Source organism: Nerophis lumbriciformis, linkage group LG33 (genome assembly GCF_033978685.3).
Source record: "Nerophis lumbriciformis linkage group LG33, RoL_Nlum_v2.1, whole genome shotgun sequence".
NCBI lineage: Eukaryota > Metazoa > Chordata > Actinopteri > Syngnathiformes > Syngnathidae > Nerophis > Nerophis lumbriciformis.
The window spans coordinates 18,280,659-18,298,078 of record NC_084580.2 but is presented as its reverse complement, the minus strand read 5'-3'; the positions used below and the strand labels follow the sequence as shown (position 1 = coordinate 18,298,078).

General features: G+C 36.6%; 1 protein-coding gene across 1 annotated transcript; it reads left to right on the top strand.

Annotated features, from left to right (window-relative positions):
• Positions 1-3,351: 3,351 nt before the first annotated feature.
• On the top strand, positions 3,352-10,835 carry LOC133575547 (major histocompatibility complex class I-related gene protein-like). The gene is made up of 7 exons (XM_061928209.2): positions 3,352-3,497; positions 4,082-4,348; positions 4,523-4,801; positions 7,298-7,606; positions 7,719-7,826; positions 7,925-7,942; positions 10,224-10,835. Exons 1-7 carry the CDS (start codon positions 3,440-3,442, stop codon positions 10,265-10,267), a joined length of 1,083 nt encoding a protein of 360 aa, XP_061784193.1. The 5' UTR covers positions 3,352-3,439; the 3' UTR covers positions 10,268-10,835.
• Positions 10,836-17,420: the final 6,585 nt, after the last annotated feature.

The following is a 17,420-nucleotide window of genomic DNA, read 5'->3' as shown; positions in this document are numbered from 1 at the left end:
ACAACATTGCACAATATCAAAGTGAAAGATGAGGGCAAATATTTATGCATTGTTTAATGTATTATAAATAAGATCAAAGCAGATAAGGTCAACTTGGAAAAGCGTATATTGATGGCTGTAAATCAATCCTAAACAGGTGGCTTCAGCGGGACTTATCCATCTTTGGAAGAATCTTGCTGACTAAAATGGATAGCATGTCCAGACTTATCTACCCGGCTTGTTCCCTGCCTACTACAACCAAGATTGTCACAACTATTGATGGCGTCAACCTAATATTCATGTGGAAAAGCAAATGTCATTATATAAGAAAAGTAGCAATGATTAAATGTGTTGAAGAGGGTTTTAATATGATTGACTTGAATCTAATGATTGGAGTCTTAAAAGTAAAATGGTTAAATATTATCTTGTGAATTCACATTCAATATGGTGTATAATTCCAAATGCCGTATTCCAGAGATTGGGACGTATACGTTTTTTGTTGTGACTTTCATGTAAATTCATTACCACTCAAACTGTTTAATTTCCACCCACAGAGAAACTATTGTTTAAACACTATTTTTATCCCCTCAATACACCTATATGGAATTAGTGTTACATTCGAGTTCATAGAAAATCCATAAACCTGTAAATAGAAGAATGTAACTCTACAGGAATGTGGGCTATGTCATGTGTGTGTCTGTGTATATATAAATATATATCATTTTTTTATTTGTACATTATATCAATATCTATATATTACATTAATAATAATAAGTCCACCATTGTTTATTCATTTTAATAAGTGGTATGACCGTGTGAGAACTTCTGTAACTAAGACAAATCTACATGTGTGACACGTTAGCCTGGTGAGAATGTTTCTTACCACCCAGCCACCAATGTATGTGACACGGTTGTTAGGTAAGGGACAGTTCTGAGGTGGTGTCCAGTTGGCATAGTCATGCTGGACAAGAACTCTTGGCACCACCTCAAAGGCATCTGGAATGCTGTCCTCCGAGTCCTTCGTCATAGGGAGGATCTTAGTGTTGTCTTGTGCTGTGGCATTTCCAGTTTTGCTGGGTTCAATGCCACAGTGTACAGCCAGCTTGGCCTAGATTGAGTGGAATTGCTGTGTGTTGGCATTGTTGTTGCAATAATAAGAGAAGTTAAGTTAAAGTGAAAGTACCAACAATAGTCACACACACACTAGGTGTGGGGAAATGTGTCCTCTGCATTTGACCCATCCCCTTGTTCACCCCCTGGGAAGTGAGGGGAGCAGTGAGCAGCAGCGGTGCCACGCCCGGGAATCATTTTTGGTGGTTTAACCCCCAATTCCAACCCTTGATTCTGAGTGCCAAGCAGGGAGGTAATGGGTCCCATTGGTCTTTGGTATGACTCGGCCAGGGTTTGAACTCTCCACCTTCCAGTCTCAGGGCAGACACTCTAACCACAAGGCCACTGAGCAAGTCTAATGACCCGTTTACTGCACACCAAATCTGATTATTTTTCTGCCCTCAAGTGATAAAGATTTGATTTTTTTTGACAGTCCAAACACTCCAAAGTCCTTCACATCTGATCTTTTGGCATCAGATTGGGGCCACATCAGGAGGTAGTCCTGATGTGGCCTGATGATTGTGATTCTGATCTTTTTATAGGACATTTTGTGCTCAAACTCTACACTCACTCTCACTTGTTTTAGTTCTACGCTCCAGCTGCTTGACCATCGTGTCAATTAAGCCACGAAGAAGAACAAACGGTATGACGTCATATGCAACCCAGCTCGTGCGAGCTACATTTTTCATACACAAAAGTCGCTTTCTTAAAGTGAAACCCAATCTCCTACATTAAAATATTAATTACATATTGGAAAATGGTAAGAAGTAAAAACAGCCTTAAATTTAAATATTTATTGGAGAAATGTAAGTTGTTTTTAATAAGCCCAATTTTAATTTATTATATTTACTTATATATGTTTTATTTTAATCTCATTTGTATTGTGTCTTATTTTTCAAGGTCTGGTTGGTATGAGCATTGTATTTAATTTGATGTATTTTATATTCCTATGTAATTGTTTAACTTGCTATAAAATATTGAATATTGAAAGTGTGTGCATTGTATATGTATGTTCAATTCTTCAATTATTACACACATACAAACAGTTACAAATAAAATAGTTTTTTGTCCTTTTAAAAGAGTGTTTTAAACGCTTAGACCAGGGGTGTCCAAACTTTTTCCACTCAGGGCCACAGACTGAAAAATCAAAGCATGCGGGGGCCATTTTTATATTTTTCCTTTTTTAAAACCAATACAATATATAGTTTTTTTTTTGTTTTTTTAACCTTTATGGCTTTCCTCAAGTTTGGTCCCGGGTACCCGGAAGGGTCTCAGTCATAAAAAATGTTAGAAATAAGTCATAAATTATTTTTTCATTTAACGCTTGAATCTCGATATCATCTTCAGGTCTGTCTGTCGTTATAACGTTTTTTTAAATGTTGTTTTTATGTTTATGCCCTTTATGTCAAAACCCTTATTTATATGGCAAACACACAAACTATGCAACATTTCCCCCCAAAATATTTCAAAGTGGAATATTTGATGTGAAGTAATTGGAACCTTAAATAGGTCAATAATTCATAACAATAACAAAATAAAAAGAATAAGTGTTGAAAATAAGCCAAATTTCTATTTTTTTTTAAAACTTTTAACGCTTAAGTCTGTAGATCTGTTGATTATAAGATTTTATCATTTTTTCATTTTTTGTTTGTTTGTTTGTTTGATGCCCTTTTTGTGAAAGAAAACTATGTTTCGCACAAAATATGCAATATTTTCCCCCCAAAATATTTCAAAGTGGAATTGTTCCAGTGAAGTAATTGGAGCCTTCAATAGGTCAATAACAGTCCACATGGCAGCTTTGTGTTATTAGTGTCAACATTGACACTTTTTCTTGTTACATTTCACCTGTTTACTCTTTTATTACACTTTTTCATGTTTGACATTTTTATTGTAGTATTTTCAGAATGTGCCGGGGGGACCGTTAACAAATTAGCTGGGGGCCACAAATGGCCCTCGGGCCGCCCTTTGGACATGCATGGCTTAGACGCTACAATATGACTTATGTAAAAGGTTCATCTTGTTGTTGTGTATTGTTCCTATAAAGTGTGTGTGTGTATTATAATAAAGCTGCTTCAAAAAACATGACGTCACCCTCGCTAGATTCACTTTTATTCTTGTAATGATGATATGACTTTTATTTTGTTAATATTCATGTGTTAGCTGCGTTGCTGTCAAATATTTGTCTCCTCCTCCAGAAAGTTCTTTCAAGTCACGTGATTTTATACAAGCTCGTTTCCGCCTTGGCGTCCATTTCATGTTTACTCGTCAAGCAAGTTGTCGTCGCCTTGCTTTTCTCTGAGGATTAAAACTAGAAACTTTTTTTTATTGACTTCGGCACTTGTGACATTTAATGATGAACTTGCTTTTCTTCTTTCTCCTAGTTGTACAAACACACAGCGTGACGCCTGGTAAGTCCACTTTCTTTACAACTTTATACACCTCATTCCTACATGCTCATTTCATAAAAGAAAGGAAAGAGAAAAAGAAAAAAGTTCTCAAACTGATAACATGAAAGGTAAACTCTTAAGTCTAAAAAGTGACTTTACATGTTTCTTAAATGATTTTTTTTACTGGGAATAGTCCTAATATTTAAATGAAGAGTATTCTAATATTGTTGTTGTATTCCATTGTAAACATTCCATAAGGCGCTGCTATATTTCCATGCTTTGGCAGTGACATCACTAGTTTGAACTTCCCCTCACCTAGAAAAACTACTTTTACTTCTCTGCTAGCAAAAATGTCATATATTTATTTGACACTTACGGTTGTAGAAGGAAATAAGTCAAGTTATTCATGTGTGTGGTCTTAAAGTGAGGTATAAATATGAAGTCAAAGACAAACGCTGTTATTGTCTCTTAGAACAGGAAGTGATTGTTTACTGTGAGAAGCAGCAGTGTTTGAAGTTGAAATGAAGACAGCATCATTTCAAATAGGAATTGTTCAACATGAAACTAAAGAATCAAATGTTGTTTTTATGCCTTTTGTCTTTCAGTGATTCATTCACTCATGTATTTCCGCACTGCATCCTCTCAAGTTCCAAACTTCCCAGAGTATGTGGAGGTTGGTTATGTTGATGAAGTTGAGATTAGTTACTATGACAGCAACATCAGGAAAGCAGAATCCAAACAGGACTGGATGAACAAAATCACAGCAGAGGATCCAAACTACTGGCAGAGACAAACAGAGAACTATGTTGTTTATGAACATGTCTACAAAACCAACATTGAAATAGCCATGAAGCGTTTCAACCAAACTGGAGGTTTGTTTATGTTGAACTTTCTACTATTCTAATATATTTGATATGTTTATACTGTATTAAAAACACACATTACTGCACTGATATACCTTGTCTCTGTCCATCCCATAATAACCTACAACAAAGACATGTTGTGTGTTAGTTTCACTCTGCTTTACAACACTTTGTGTCTCTCAGGTGTTCACACTTACCAGGTGATGTCAGGATGTGAATGGAATGATGAGACTGATGAGGTTAAAGGTTGGAAGCAGATCAGTTATGATGGAGAAGATTTCATATCGTTGGACATGAAGACATGGACATTTACTGCAGCAAAACAACAAGCTTTCCCCACCAAACTCAAGTTGGACCAAGACATATTTGGACTAGACGACTATAAGTATTATTACACTGAGGAATGTCCTTCTTACTTGAAGAAGTATGTGGAGTATGGGAAGAAGGTCCTAATGAGAACAGGTAGAAGCACACCTTGTACTTTCACCTTTTAACATGTTAGTACTCCCCCTATAGGAACATTACTGACATTACACTCTGTCTCTTTATACTCTTTTCTCTCCATCTTTATCTCCATTCTTTCCTTTTCTTTTCATACTTACCTTCATTCTCTCCTTTTCTCTTCATCTTTACCTCCATTCTCTCCTTTTCTCTCCATCTTAACCTTCATTCTCTCATTTTCTCTCCATCTTTACCTCATTCTCTCCTTTTCTCTTCATCTTTATCTTCATTCTCTCCTTTTCGCTCCATCTCTACCTCAATTTTCTCCTTTTTTCTGCATCTTTTCCTTCTTTTCTCTCATCTTTCCCTTCATTGTTTCCTTTTCTCTCCATCTTTATCGCCATTCTCTCCTTTTATCACAATCTTTATCTTTTATTCTCACCTTTTCTTTCCATCTTTACCTTCATTTACTCCATCGTTACTTCATTCTCGCCTGTTCTCTTTCTTTACCTACATTTTCTCCTTTTTTCTCCATCTTTACCTTCATTCTCTCCTTTTCTCTCCATCTTGACCTTTTATTCTCTCCTTTTCTCTCCATCTTTACCTTCATTCTCTCCTTTTCTCTCCATCTTTACCTCAAATGTTCTCCTTTTTTCTGCATCTTTGCCTTCTTTTCTCTCATCTTTCCCTTCATTGTTTCCTTTTCTCTCCATCTTTATCGCCATTCTCTCCTTTTATCACAATCTTTATCTTTTATTCTCACCTTTTCTTTCCATCTTTACCTTCATTTACTCCATCGTTACTTCATTCTCGCCTGTTCTCTTTCTTTACCTACATTTTCTCCTTTTTTCTCCATCTTTACCTTTATTCTCTCCTTTTCTCTCCATCTTGACCTTTTATTCTCTCCTTTTCTCTCCATCTTTACCTTCATTCTCTCCTTTTCTCTCCATCTTGACCTTTTATTCTCTCCTTTTCTCTCCATCTTGACCTTTTATTCTCTCCTTTTCTCTCCATCTTGACCTTTTATTCTCTCTTTTTCTCTCCATCTTGACCTTCATTCTCTCCTTTTCTCTTCATCTTTACCTTCATTCTCTCCTTTTCTCTCCATCTTGACCTTTTATTCTCTCCTTTTCTCTCCATCTTGACCTTCATTCTCTCCTTTTCTCTCCATCTTGACCTTTTATTCTCTCCTTTTCTCTCCATCTTGACCTTTTATTCTCTCCTTTTCTCTCCATCCTTACCTTCATTCTCTCCTTTTCTCTCCATCCTTACCTTCATTCTCTCCTTTTCTCTCCATCTTTACCTCAAATGTTCTCCTTTTTTCTGCATCTTTGCCTTCTTTTCTCTCCTTTTATCACCATCTTTACCTTTTATTCTCACATTTTCTCTCCATCTTTACCTTCATTCTCTCCTTCTCTCTCCATCTTTACCTCCATTCTCTCTTTTTCTCTCCATCTTGACCTTCATTCTCTCCTTTTCTCTTCATCTTTACCTTCATTCTCTCCTTTTCCCTCCATCTTTACCTCAAATGTTCTCCTTTTTTCTGCATCTTTGCCTTCTTTTCTCTAATCTTTCCCTTCATTTTCTCATTTTCTCTCTATCTTTACCTCCATTCTCTCCTTTTATCACCATCTTTACCTTTTATTCTCACATTTTCTCTCCATCTTTACCTTCATTCTCTCCTTCTCTCTCCATCTTTACCTCCATTCTCTCTTTTTCTCTCCATCTTGACCTTCATTCTCTCCTTTTCTCTTCATCTTTACCTTCATTCTCTCCTTTTCTCTCCATCTTGACCTTTTATTCTCTCCTTTTCTCTCCATCTTGACCTTCATTCTCTCCTTTTCTCTCCATCTTGACCTTTTATTCTCTCCTTTTCTCTCCATCTTGACCTTTTATTCTCTCCTTTTCTCTCCATCCTTACCTTCATTCTCTCCTTTTCTCTCCATCCTTACCTTCATTCTCTCCTTTTCTCTCCATCTTTACCTCAAATGTTCTCCTTTTTTCTGCATCTTTGCCTTCTTTTCTCTCCTTTTATCACCATCTTTACCTTTTATTCTCACATTTTCTCTCCATCTTTACCTTCATTCTCTCCTTCTCTCTCCATCTTTACCTCCATTCTCTCTTTTTCTCTCCATCTTGACCTTCATTCTCTCCTTTTCTCTTCATCTTTACCTTCATTCTCTCCTTTTCCCTCCATCTTTACCTCAAATGTTCTCCTTTTTTCTGCATCTTTGCCTTCTTTTCTCTAATCTTTCCCTTCATTTTCTCTCTATCTTTACCTCCATTCTCTCCTTTTATCACCATATTTACCTTTTATTCTCACCTTTTCTCTCCATCTTTACCTTCATTCTCGCCTTTTCTCTCTCTCTTTACCTACATGTTCTCTTTTTTTTCATATCTTTACCTCCATTTCATCCATTTATCTCTATCTTTACCTTAATTGTCTCCTTTTCTCTCCATCTTTACCTCCATCTTCTCTCCACGTCATCTTCCATTCACACGTCACTTCCTGTGCAGAGCTTCCAGAGGTGTTCCTCCTCCAGAAGACGCCATCCTCTCCGGTCACCTGCATGGCGACAGGTTTCTACCCCGACCTAGCCGACTTGTTTTGGAGGAAAGACGGCGAGCAGATCTTCGAGGACGTGGAGCACGGAGAGCTGCTCCCCAACCACGACGGAACCTTCCAGATGTCGGTGGACCTGAAAGTGGAGGTGACGGCCGAGGTGGAGGGCAAGTACGAATGTGTGTTCCAGCTGTCTGGCGTCAAGGAGGACCTGGTCACCAAGCTGGAGAGAAGAAGCATCCTGAGCAACGCAAGCCATGAAGGTGAGAAAGACACATCTAGGACATGTTGAATAGTGTCAATGTAACCACCTGATGTTCCTTCATGTGACTTATGAAGCAGCTGTCAAACAAATAAACCATACCATACCAACAGGCAACGTGAGCGTCACTGCCACGCTGGCGGTCCTCGCTGTGGTGGTCCTCCTGGCGGCCGGCATCTTCATCATCATCTTCATCATCAAGCGTCGCCGAAGCAGACAAGGTGAGGGACACAAATGTTTCCTCTTTCAGGAAGACTCGAAAAAGTCTCTGCCGTCATTCATGAGATGTGAATTTCACCTGCTTTCTCTTTCATTTCAGCCGAATACGATCCAGCTGGTAAGTAAAACATCTTCTCTTTCTTGGAAACCATAACAATAAACAAAGCAGTGGTGAAGCATCACTCACACACTTTGTAAGTTTACCCCCACAAAGATTGAAGTTATTAATATCATTTATTACATATTCATCTTTGTTATACACCTTTATGTCAGGTATATTCCATATAATATTGACTTTCTGTTTCTGTTACCATCAAAATTCTGGATTGTTGGTATCTTTGTAAGGGTCAACTTGCAAACTTCCTGTTTTGAGGTGTGATGTAGACACGTGTTACAAGTTTAGCAGGAAAATAAAAACTTCCCTCCATTAGGAGTAGCTTGATACTCGTGTAAGCGCACGCAATAGAAAGTATCACAGCCAACTTTTGATGAGTCGTCATGATAACGAACATTAAGGGCCTGATCTACTAAAGGTTTGTGTGTATTAAAATATGTGCAAACCTGATCTAATTAATTTGTGTGCAGAGTCTCTGAAATGAGCAAAATAGAGAGCGCAATCCATTAAGCGTGTCTGTCTTCATGTATGTGCAGAATATATGCTGATTATCAATCCCCCACAATAGTAGGAGGCGGAGATACAAATGTAACTAAATGAGGCAATTCCTGAAGGAATTGCGTGTGAATGCTCCAATGCTGAAGTTGAACTGAAATGCTGACAGAATGTAGTATGAATGTAAGAATAGAAGAAAGTTTGAATGTTGAAGAGTTTGAATTCCCAGGAAAACCGGAATTTGGTTTGAAACTTGGGGATGTGTTAGTTTGAATGTCCAGGATGAGAGGAATGTGTTAATGTTGAAATGCTTTGAATAGATTGAAAAATGTGGGAATTGCGCAACTTGGAAAAATGTCCCATTCATTTCAATGGGAACTTCCTGGAAAATTGGGATTTTTTTAGGAAATGATTAGGAGCATGAATATCCTGAATGAGCTGAATTTGTTGGTGTTGGAATTGTTTGAATAGGGCAAAACATTTAAAAATAGTAAATGGTATTTGGCAATTTGTTGGAAAATGGTAAAAAAAAACTTGAATGAGTTGAAATGGTTGGTGTTGGAATTTTTCAAATCGGTCGAGAAATGTTGAAATAGTAACATGTTGAATTGAGAAATGGTTTTCCTGGAATTAGTTTTTTGTCCTGATTAAGAGGAATGTTTTGACAGTAGAATGGTTGAAATGCGTTGAAAAATGTGAAAGGAGTAGTCGCCAGAAAAAAGGGTGGAAATGGGGCTTTGGAAAACCAGGAATTGTGGATAATCCTGGACATTTTTTTAACTTGGAAAAAAGGGAAATTTGAATTTCCAGGATGGTGGAATGTGTTGAAGGTGGAATGGTTTAAATAGGTAGAAAGATGTGGAAACGGTGGAAGTTTGAAAAATGGCCAATTCATTTGGAATGGGAAAAATGTCCCGGAAAATCTGGAAATCTGGGAATTTTTGGAATTTGTCAAGGGAAAGCCCGCGATTCCCGAATAGGCTGAACAGTTTGAAGTTGGAACGGTTTGATTCGGGTGAAAAATATGGAAGGTAGAACGCGCCAAAATCTTAACAAGAAGAAGAAGTTTAATAATAAAAAGATGAATTTTGGTGTAGAAAACCATATTAGTGAATGTTTGGAGCATTCACACAATTATTTAGCATCTCACACAGAACAGACTCAAGAATAAAGATCAAGAAGCCAGTAAAAAAGAAGAAGATGAAATGGGCAAAGTGAAAGGAAACAGAGGCATGGCACTAAGTTATCCATACACTTGGGTAAAACTGAATCCATCCTGTTTGGGTCCCACATCAACCTTAAGAAAGTCAATGACTTCACTATAAAAGTGGGTGACATTGTTATCACCAGGAAGGATGAGGTCACCTACCTAGGTTCCATTCTAGAGGCTGATCTTTCCTGTGATAAAATGGCAACCAAGGTAATCAAAAAGGTCAACCAACGAACGAGATTTCTCTCTTGAATCTACTACTACCGCAACCTACTAATAAAAGTCTCAATCAATCAATCAATCAATCAATAATGGGACACTTAGGTAACTAAGACACTGGAGGGCTGGTTGCACATGAGCCTTGAAGCCAAGCTTAACCTGTTTGGAGACTTAGTCTTAGACTAGTCAGGAAGTAGAAGAGCAGAATTCTGCTTCTTGATGCTTCTGATTGAATTGACAGCTGCAAAGATGTGATATGAGTGAAGATGCACCTTCTGGATGGACTTCCTTCACCAGAGTGAGGTGTTGGCTCTGCATGAGCAGCGTAACCAGCTCACGGTGCGTTTTGTGCTCCCACAGCTGGTGACGCTGGTAACGAGCTCTCAGAGAGACGTGAAGGCTGAAGGCTGAGTGAGACACAGTGAGGACTTTTCTTTTTCATGCACCTCCAAATGTTCTTCTGACTTTGTGTGAAGATGATGTTCAACTTGGCTCTCACTCTGCCACATGCTAACATCTGCACTTGGATTCACCTGCTTTTGTTGGGAATGTGCTGAGTCATCTTCTTCCTCCAGGATGCTTTGTGCACTGGAACACAGAGAGATGTCTCCATCGCTGAGGGACCTCATCACACTTGGACATTTCTTTCACATCTGCACTAATTGCTCCTCATCTCATCCATCATGTCTTCTTTGGGTGTTTATGGCTGAGAAAACACCTTCAATCTGCATTTTTCAACAATATTTTGCCAGTGAATCATGTTGATGTTGATCTTTGTGTCCATGTAGTTGTGATGTCATCATTTGGGGCTCACGTGTCATCACATTGACAAGGATTTCTTCTTTCCTTTTCAAACCAATAGACAGCTGCTTATCAGTGAATATCACCTTGTGTCACATGTCATCATTATTTTTTACAAATATTTTGGAACAATAGCACAATTTTTCGGTACTTTTTTATGTTAATGTTAATTGTTTGATAATCAATTTTTGTTGTAATATTTAAGAATGATGATTATGAGAACTGCTGTCCAGTTGTTACATCTTGTTTTCTGGTTACATTAGTCTCCTTTGCAATGCAGTTGCACTTCCAAGACCATTAGATGGCAGCACTGTATAACTATTTATGCTATGTTGTCAAACTAGAAAGTAGCTTTTTTTCAGGAAGATGAATTTGTTAGGTTGCGCCCTACAAAGTGTCAATACTGTAAGTATTGTCGTCATTGCACAAAACTGTAAAATTCTAACTATATTATTAGTTTTCGTTTCCTTTACCAAAGCAAAGGTGTTGAAATCGCCATGTTAAATCGCTCATGCTAATAGTCGCCTGTCTATGGCTAATCCTATGTAAATTAGCATTAAGCTAGCGCATTTTGAAAGGGTGTAGCATTACTTTAGGTTTGAGCGTATTTTTTATTAAGCACACTTTGTTGGTGTTGAAAATGGCAAGGTGACTTAGAGGGAGTTTGGCTGAGTCCGGCCTGAGTGCTGCTTGAGTGATTGTTTACCTGTTTAGTCTGAAACCAGACATGACCAGTCTGAAACCGGACATGACGTCACATGCAACAAAGGTACGAACTACGGCACCGTTGGATTTTACGTGAATTGATAGTACCGAAGGAATTTGGTCATTACCTACAAAAGTACTGAATTGGGTAGCCAACCCTACCAGTTAGTGTGACGGAGGGGGACAGTGACACAAGATTTTTATGACAAAGCGTTGCAAAATATATTTATATTTTTTTAAAATATTTGCTGTTTTTCCTTTCCTTTTTGCATAGTCATATTTTTGCTTGATTGCCAAACATGCCGAGGATGTCATTTGGGAAGTAAACAAGGTAGGCCGTTCATATACTCTTGATATTCAGTGTTTTATGTGTACTATGTTTCATGTACATTCTGGGTGTTTTATTTAGTAAAAACTTGTCAAATACAATTCTGTGTTGGAGGTGGTTTGTCATTACACACATGATAACACTTTCAGCTTGCAGTCATGCAAAACAAGTGTCAAATGTCTCAAGTATTCCTGTCAAAAAGACACAAGCACATACAGCAGATTGTGAGACACTTTTACAGATAAAATAAGATTTTTTTTCCAGCTGTTTGAATTATTTAGTGTGAATTTAGTGTTGCCAACCGTCTCTTGAAAAACATAATTAGAACGAGAAAAACAAAAGTACGTGTCAGGTAATGAGCCTAAAAGGGGCGAACTTTGTCTCGTGTTATTGCCGTTCAGTTTCAGTTCAGTTTATGTGGAACATGCATACGATACATGTAATACATCACATATTTCCAGTTGTTTCATGACAGCACGTCCGAAAAGGAGTAGGAAGAAGCAGAGCTTATTTAATCCTACTCCTTTTCATATCATAGCAATTTTATCCCATTTCCTTGTTCTCTGTAACAGAACAGTGAATAAATAATTAATCTACCATAGTAAGTCAACAAATATTAAATACATAAATAATCCTTATCTAAAAAAAAAAGTTGAAGATGTTCATCATATTTGTTCTTCTTTGTACTTTTTGAACAGTCTCTTAATTTGGATCATATTGGTGCTTTGTTTGGTTTCTTTGGTTAATCCATTCCATCATTTAATTCCACATACAGATATGCTAAAGGTTTTAAGTGTTATAAGTGCATACAAATGTTTTTAATTAGATTTTTCTCTAAGGTTATAGTTCTCCTCTTTTGTAGAGAATACTTGTTGTACATTCTTGGGTAGCAGGTTATAGTTTGCTTTGTACACCATTTTAGCTGTTTGCAAATTGCACCAAATCGTTGAATTTAAATATGTGTGATTCAATAAATAAAGTGTTTGCATGTTCTATCTATATCCAACATTATGTTTTATTATAACTGATCTTTTTTGGGTACCGTATTTTTCGGACTATAAGTCGCAGTTTTTTTCATAGTGCAACTTATGTATGTTTTTTTCCTTCTTTATTATACATTTTCGGCAGGTGCGACTTATACTCCGAAAAATTATTTCTTTTGTCATTTTGATTTTAAAAACGTAAACACAGTTGTCTGCCAATAAATAGCTTCACACAACCATTAAGCATGAGTGGAAGAAAGGTTTTTGTGTTATCATTCATATTCTCTGAAGAATGGCCAAGAAATCATAAATTCTCCCAGGGTTTCTAAACTTATGAGCACAACTATATATATATATATATATATATATATATATATATATATATATATATATATATATATATATATATATATATATATATATAATATATATATATATATATATATATATATATACACAGTATATATATTTTATATATATATATATATATATTAATATATATATATATATATATATATATATATATTTATTAAGTCTTTCATACATACATATATATATATATATATATATATATATATATATATATATATATATATATATTATATATATATATTATATACATATACATTAGCCTATTGTTAAAATAATGAAAAAGCATCATTAAATATATTTGTTTTATTGTATTGTTACATTAATAGCTGTTGTATTATTATAGGATGGCTTGTTAAACATTTCATAGGATTTTCAAAGGGAGGAAAAACCAAGTCATTTAATACAAAATGCAAAAGGAATAAATACATCAAATAAATTTTTTTTAAAAATGGTTAAAAGCCATCGTCCCGGGGAGCATTTAATTTTGTCCCGTGCTTTTTTTTTTTACCGTCCCCGGGACGACGGGACTACGTTAATCTCAAGCCCTGGAAGTTACATTTTATTGTTATTATTATTTGTTTCAGCATTGCACTTTGAAGATGGTCCCTCAGCTCTTTGACAGCTTTGGCTCTTTTTCAGATCAGCAGACGGACTCTAAGTCTTTCATATTTATAGTATATATAAACGTTTCTCATTTCTATTCAGACTTCCATATATATTTAATTTCCTTAACGGCTTGCCATAATATATATATATATATATATATATATATATATATATATATATATATATATATATATATATATATATATGATATATAAGCCAAATTATCCCGATCCAGATATTACTTTAATTAAAGTAATTAAGTAATATTTCCAGGGCTTGAATTTACAACCATTTTAGTCACATATGTGCCCAAAATGTAATCTGTGCAACTTCAAAATATTTGGGAACAAAAAATTATTGTATTGTGAGCTAAGTGGTGGCATTAGCCTCAATGTTGTGAAGTAATAACATAGAGGCTAATGCCATGACTTTCATTGTGTTTCAGTGTCTCTTGAGGGATCAAGCAAGTCATTGTTTCTTGTTGATGCTGTAAACAAAATGTCACTGTGCAAACCCATGTTTGTTGTTGTACTGAACACAGATTGAAAATAAACCCACCGAAATAATAATAACAATGTTTCATTTCTAAGTCTTTGTTAGCCGTTTGTGAAGTTTTGTGCTCGTGCGCTACGTTGGCTCACATCCTGTGCATCTCCTTGGGGGCTCATTTGCATTATTGGGTCTGGTGTCTTTCAACTTCTTCTTCACAATACCCCACAAATTCTCTATGGGGTTCAGGTCAGGGGAGTTGGCAGGCCAATCGAGGACAGTAATACCATGGTCAGTGCACCAGTTACTGGTGGTTTTGGCACTGATCATTAATATATGATCTTGCAGTTATCTACCATAATCTTTTTCCTCTTTTCTATTCCTTCATCATCTTCATGTACTCTTTTTGAACTCAACTTTCCTTCATGCCCTCCTCTCCCCTTCTTTCCTCTCTCCCCTCTAGTCCTATCCATGTCCATACCTTCCTCATACATCCCCTCCTTATCCCATTCCATCTCGATCCACTCACAAATCAGTTTATGCTCAACCGCCAAAAAGATTAAGACACTCTCACTGTCAGCCACCGCTCCTTGGTTCACTTCCGCTTCCGATCCTCCTCCGTCCTTCCAGCTCTTGCTTTTTCCTCCATCTTCTTCTTTCTATTTCCAGCAGACTAGTAGAACATCTTAGGTGTATTGCTGCCTTCCACAGGCTATTAACAGAATGTCCTCCTTCTGTCCGATGGCCCACACTACAGACTTGGACACAAACAGGACAGAAAGTAAAAAGCAGCTTTAAAGGCCTACCGAAACCCACTACTACCGACCACACAGGCTGATAGTTTATACATCAATGATGAAATCTTAACATTGCAACACATGCCAATACGGCCGGGTTAGCTTACTAAAGTGCAATTTTAAATTTTGCGCAAAATATCCTGCTGAAAACGTCTCGGTATGATGACGCCAGCACGTGACATCACGGATTGTCGAGGACATTTTGGGACAGCATGGTGGCCAGCTATTAAGTCGTCTGTTTTCATCGCAAAATTCCACAGTATTCTGGACATCTGTGTTAGTGAATCTTTTGCAATTTGTTCAATGAACAATGGAGACAGCAAAAAAGAAAGCTGTAGGTGGGAATGTATTGCGGCCGACTGCAGTAACACAAACACAGCCGGTGTTTCATTGTTTACATTCCCGGAAGATGACAGTCAAGCTTTACCATTGGCTTGTGGAGAACTGGGACAACAGAGACTCTTACCAGGAGGACTTTGAGTTGGATACGCAGACACGGTACCGTGAGTACGCATGCAGCTGCGGCTTCCAAACATTTGATCGCTTGCCCGTACGTGCGTGCCGCTATGTGCATGTCACGTACGTAACTTTGGGGACTTTGGGGAAATATATGTGCTGTATGAACTTTGGGGAGGTGAACGGTACTTTGGGCTGTGGGATTGAGTGTGGTGTGCAGGTGTTTGAGTTGTATTGGCGGGTTATATGGACGTGGGGGGGGAGGTGTTTGTTATGCGGGATTAATTTGTGGCATATTAAATATAAGCCTGGTTGTGTTGTAGCTAGTAGAGTATATATATATGTCTTGTGTTTATTTACTGTTTTAGTCATTCCCAAGTGAATATCAGGTCCCACCCGCATCTCACAGCATCTTCCTTATCTGAATCGCTCCCACTGCCCTCTAGTCCTTCACTCTCACTTTCCTCATCCACGAATCTTTCATCCTCGCTCAAATTAATAGGGAAATCGTCGCTTTCTCGGTCCGAATCGCTCTCGCTGCTGGTGGCCATGATTGTAAACAATGTGCGGATGTGAGGAGCTCCACAACCTGTGACGTCACGCTACTCGTCTGCTACTTCCGGTACAGGCAAGGCTTTTTTTATCAGCGACCAAAAGTTGCGAACTTTATCGTCGATGTTCTCTACTAAATCCTTTCAGCAGAAATATGGCAATATCGCGAAATGATCAAGTATGACACATAGAATGGACCTGCTATCCCCGTTTAAATAAGAAAATCGCATTTCAGTAGGCCTTTAAGGATGTCAAAACAAAATGTATGCATTCTTTCTAACGGCCGCTGGGTGGCAGCAGAGGCTCCATGTATTACCTGAAGAAACATTTGACTTCTGACCTTTCCACATTATTTATCTCATCTTTACTGCTGGAGTTCAGCTCACTGAGGATGTAAGCTCCATTTTGGTATTTTAATTATCTTTAATTATTCATAAACAGGCTTAAAACAAATCATTATTATCATTATATTATATTATTACATTGAATATTCACATGTTTATAACAGTGCTGACAATTTTAATTTCCCCTCGGGGAAGTATTTCAGATTCTGATAATTACATCACTCTCATAAAGCCTTTAAAGCTGAATATGTTTTATTTACCATAGCTCAGCTGCACAATGTTGGAATATTGACTGCTGATATTAATATTCTTCTATTGTTTAGAATATTACACTTTACTATTTTTCTTTGCTCAAATGAACAGGATGAAAGTGTATTTAATTGTCACTACTGAGTGTAATTATATATAATTATGTACATAATAATCTTCCATTCTTCACCTTCATTACCGCTTGATTCAACACTCATCTTAATTTATCCAGAGAGAACTTGACCATAAAAAGATGGCTGCACATCAATAAACTGTCACTAAACTTCAATAAAACTAAATATATCATTTTTGGATATTTTAAAAATGTAAAACACAAATTATGATGGATAATATTGAAATGAAAGGAATAAAGGTAATCACATTTTTAGGAGTTAATATAGATGATGAAGTAAGCTGGACACTACATATAAATCATATAAAGAAAACATTTAAAAAAAAATGGGAGTGCAATACTAAATAGAATAAAATACATACTTACAAATATTAACTACAATTATTGTACTCAACTTCTGTTGAAGCATACATTGTTTATTGCATAAAGGTCTGGGGACATACATATAAAACAATCACACAACAATATTCATATTACAAAAGAGAGTAATAAAGATAATTAATAGAATAGACTATAGAGACCCAACAAATGATTCATAAAGTCACACATTTTAAAATTGTATAAAAGACAACTGCTCAAATGATGTATAAAGTAAATAATAATATGTTACCAGAAGTGGTCCATATGTGAACCAGTAAATATGAACTAAGAGGGATTTATTTGTAAAACAAATATGTACATCATATAAATGAGTTCATCTATGGAATCATCTACAATTAGCAATTAAAATATGTAACACTTC

What these genes read in the sequence shown, in the direction of transcription:
- LOC133575547 (XM_061928209.2), top strand. Translation starts at nt 3,440, where the DNA reads ATGATGAACTTGCTTTTCTTCTTTCTCCTAGTTGTACAAACACACAGC. An exon ending in GCGTTTCAACCAAACTGGAG is followed by an intron (nt 4,349 to 4,522) that starts GTTTGTTTATGT and finishes TGTGTCTCTCAG; the next exon opens with GTGTTCACACTTACCAGGTG. An exon ending in GAGCAACGCAAGCCATGAAG is followed by an intron (nt 7,607 to 7,718) that starts GTGAGAAAGACA and finishes CCATACCAACAG; the next exon opens with GCAACGTGAGCGTCACTGCC.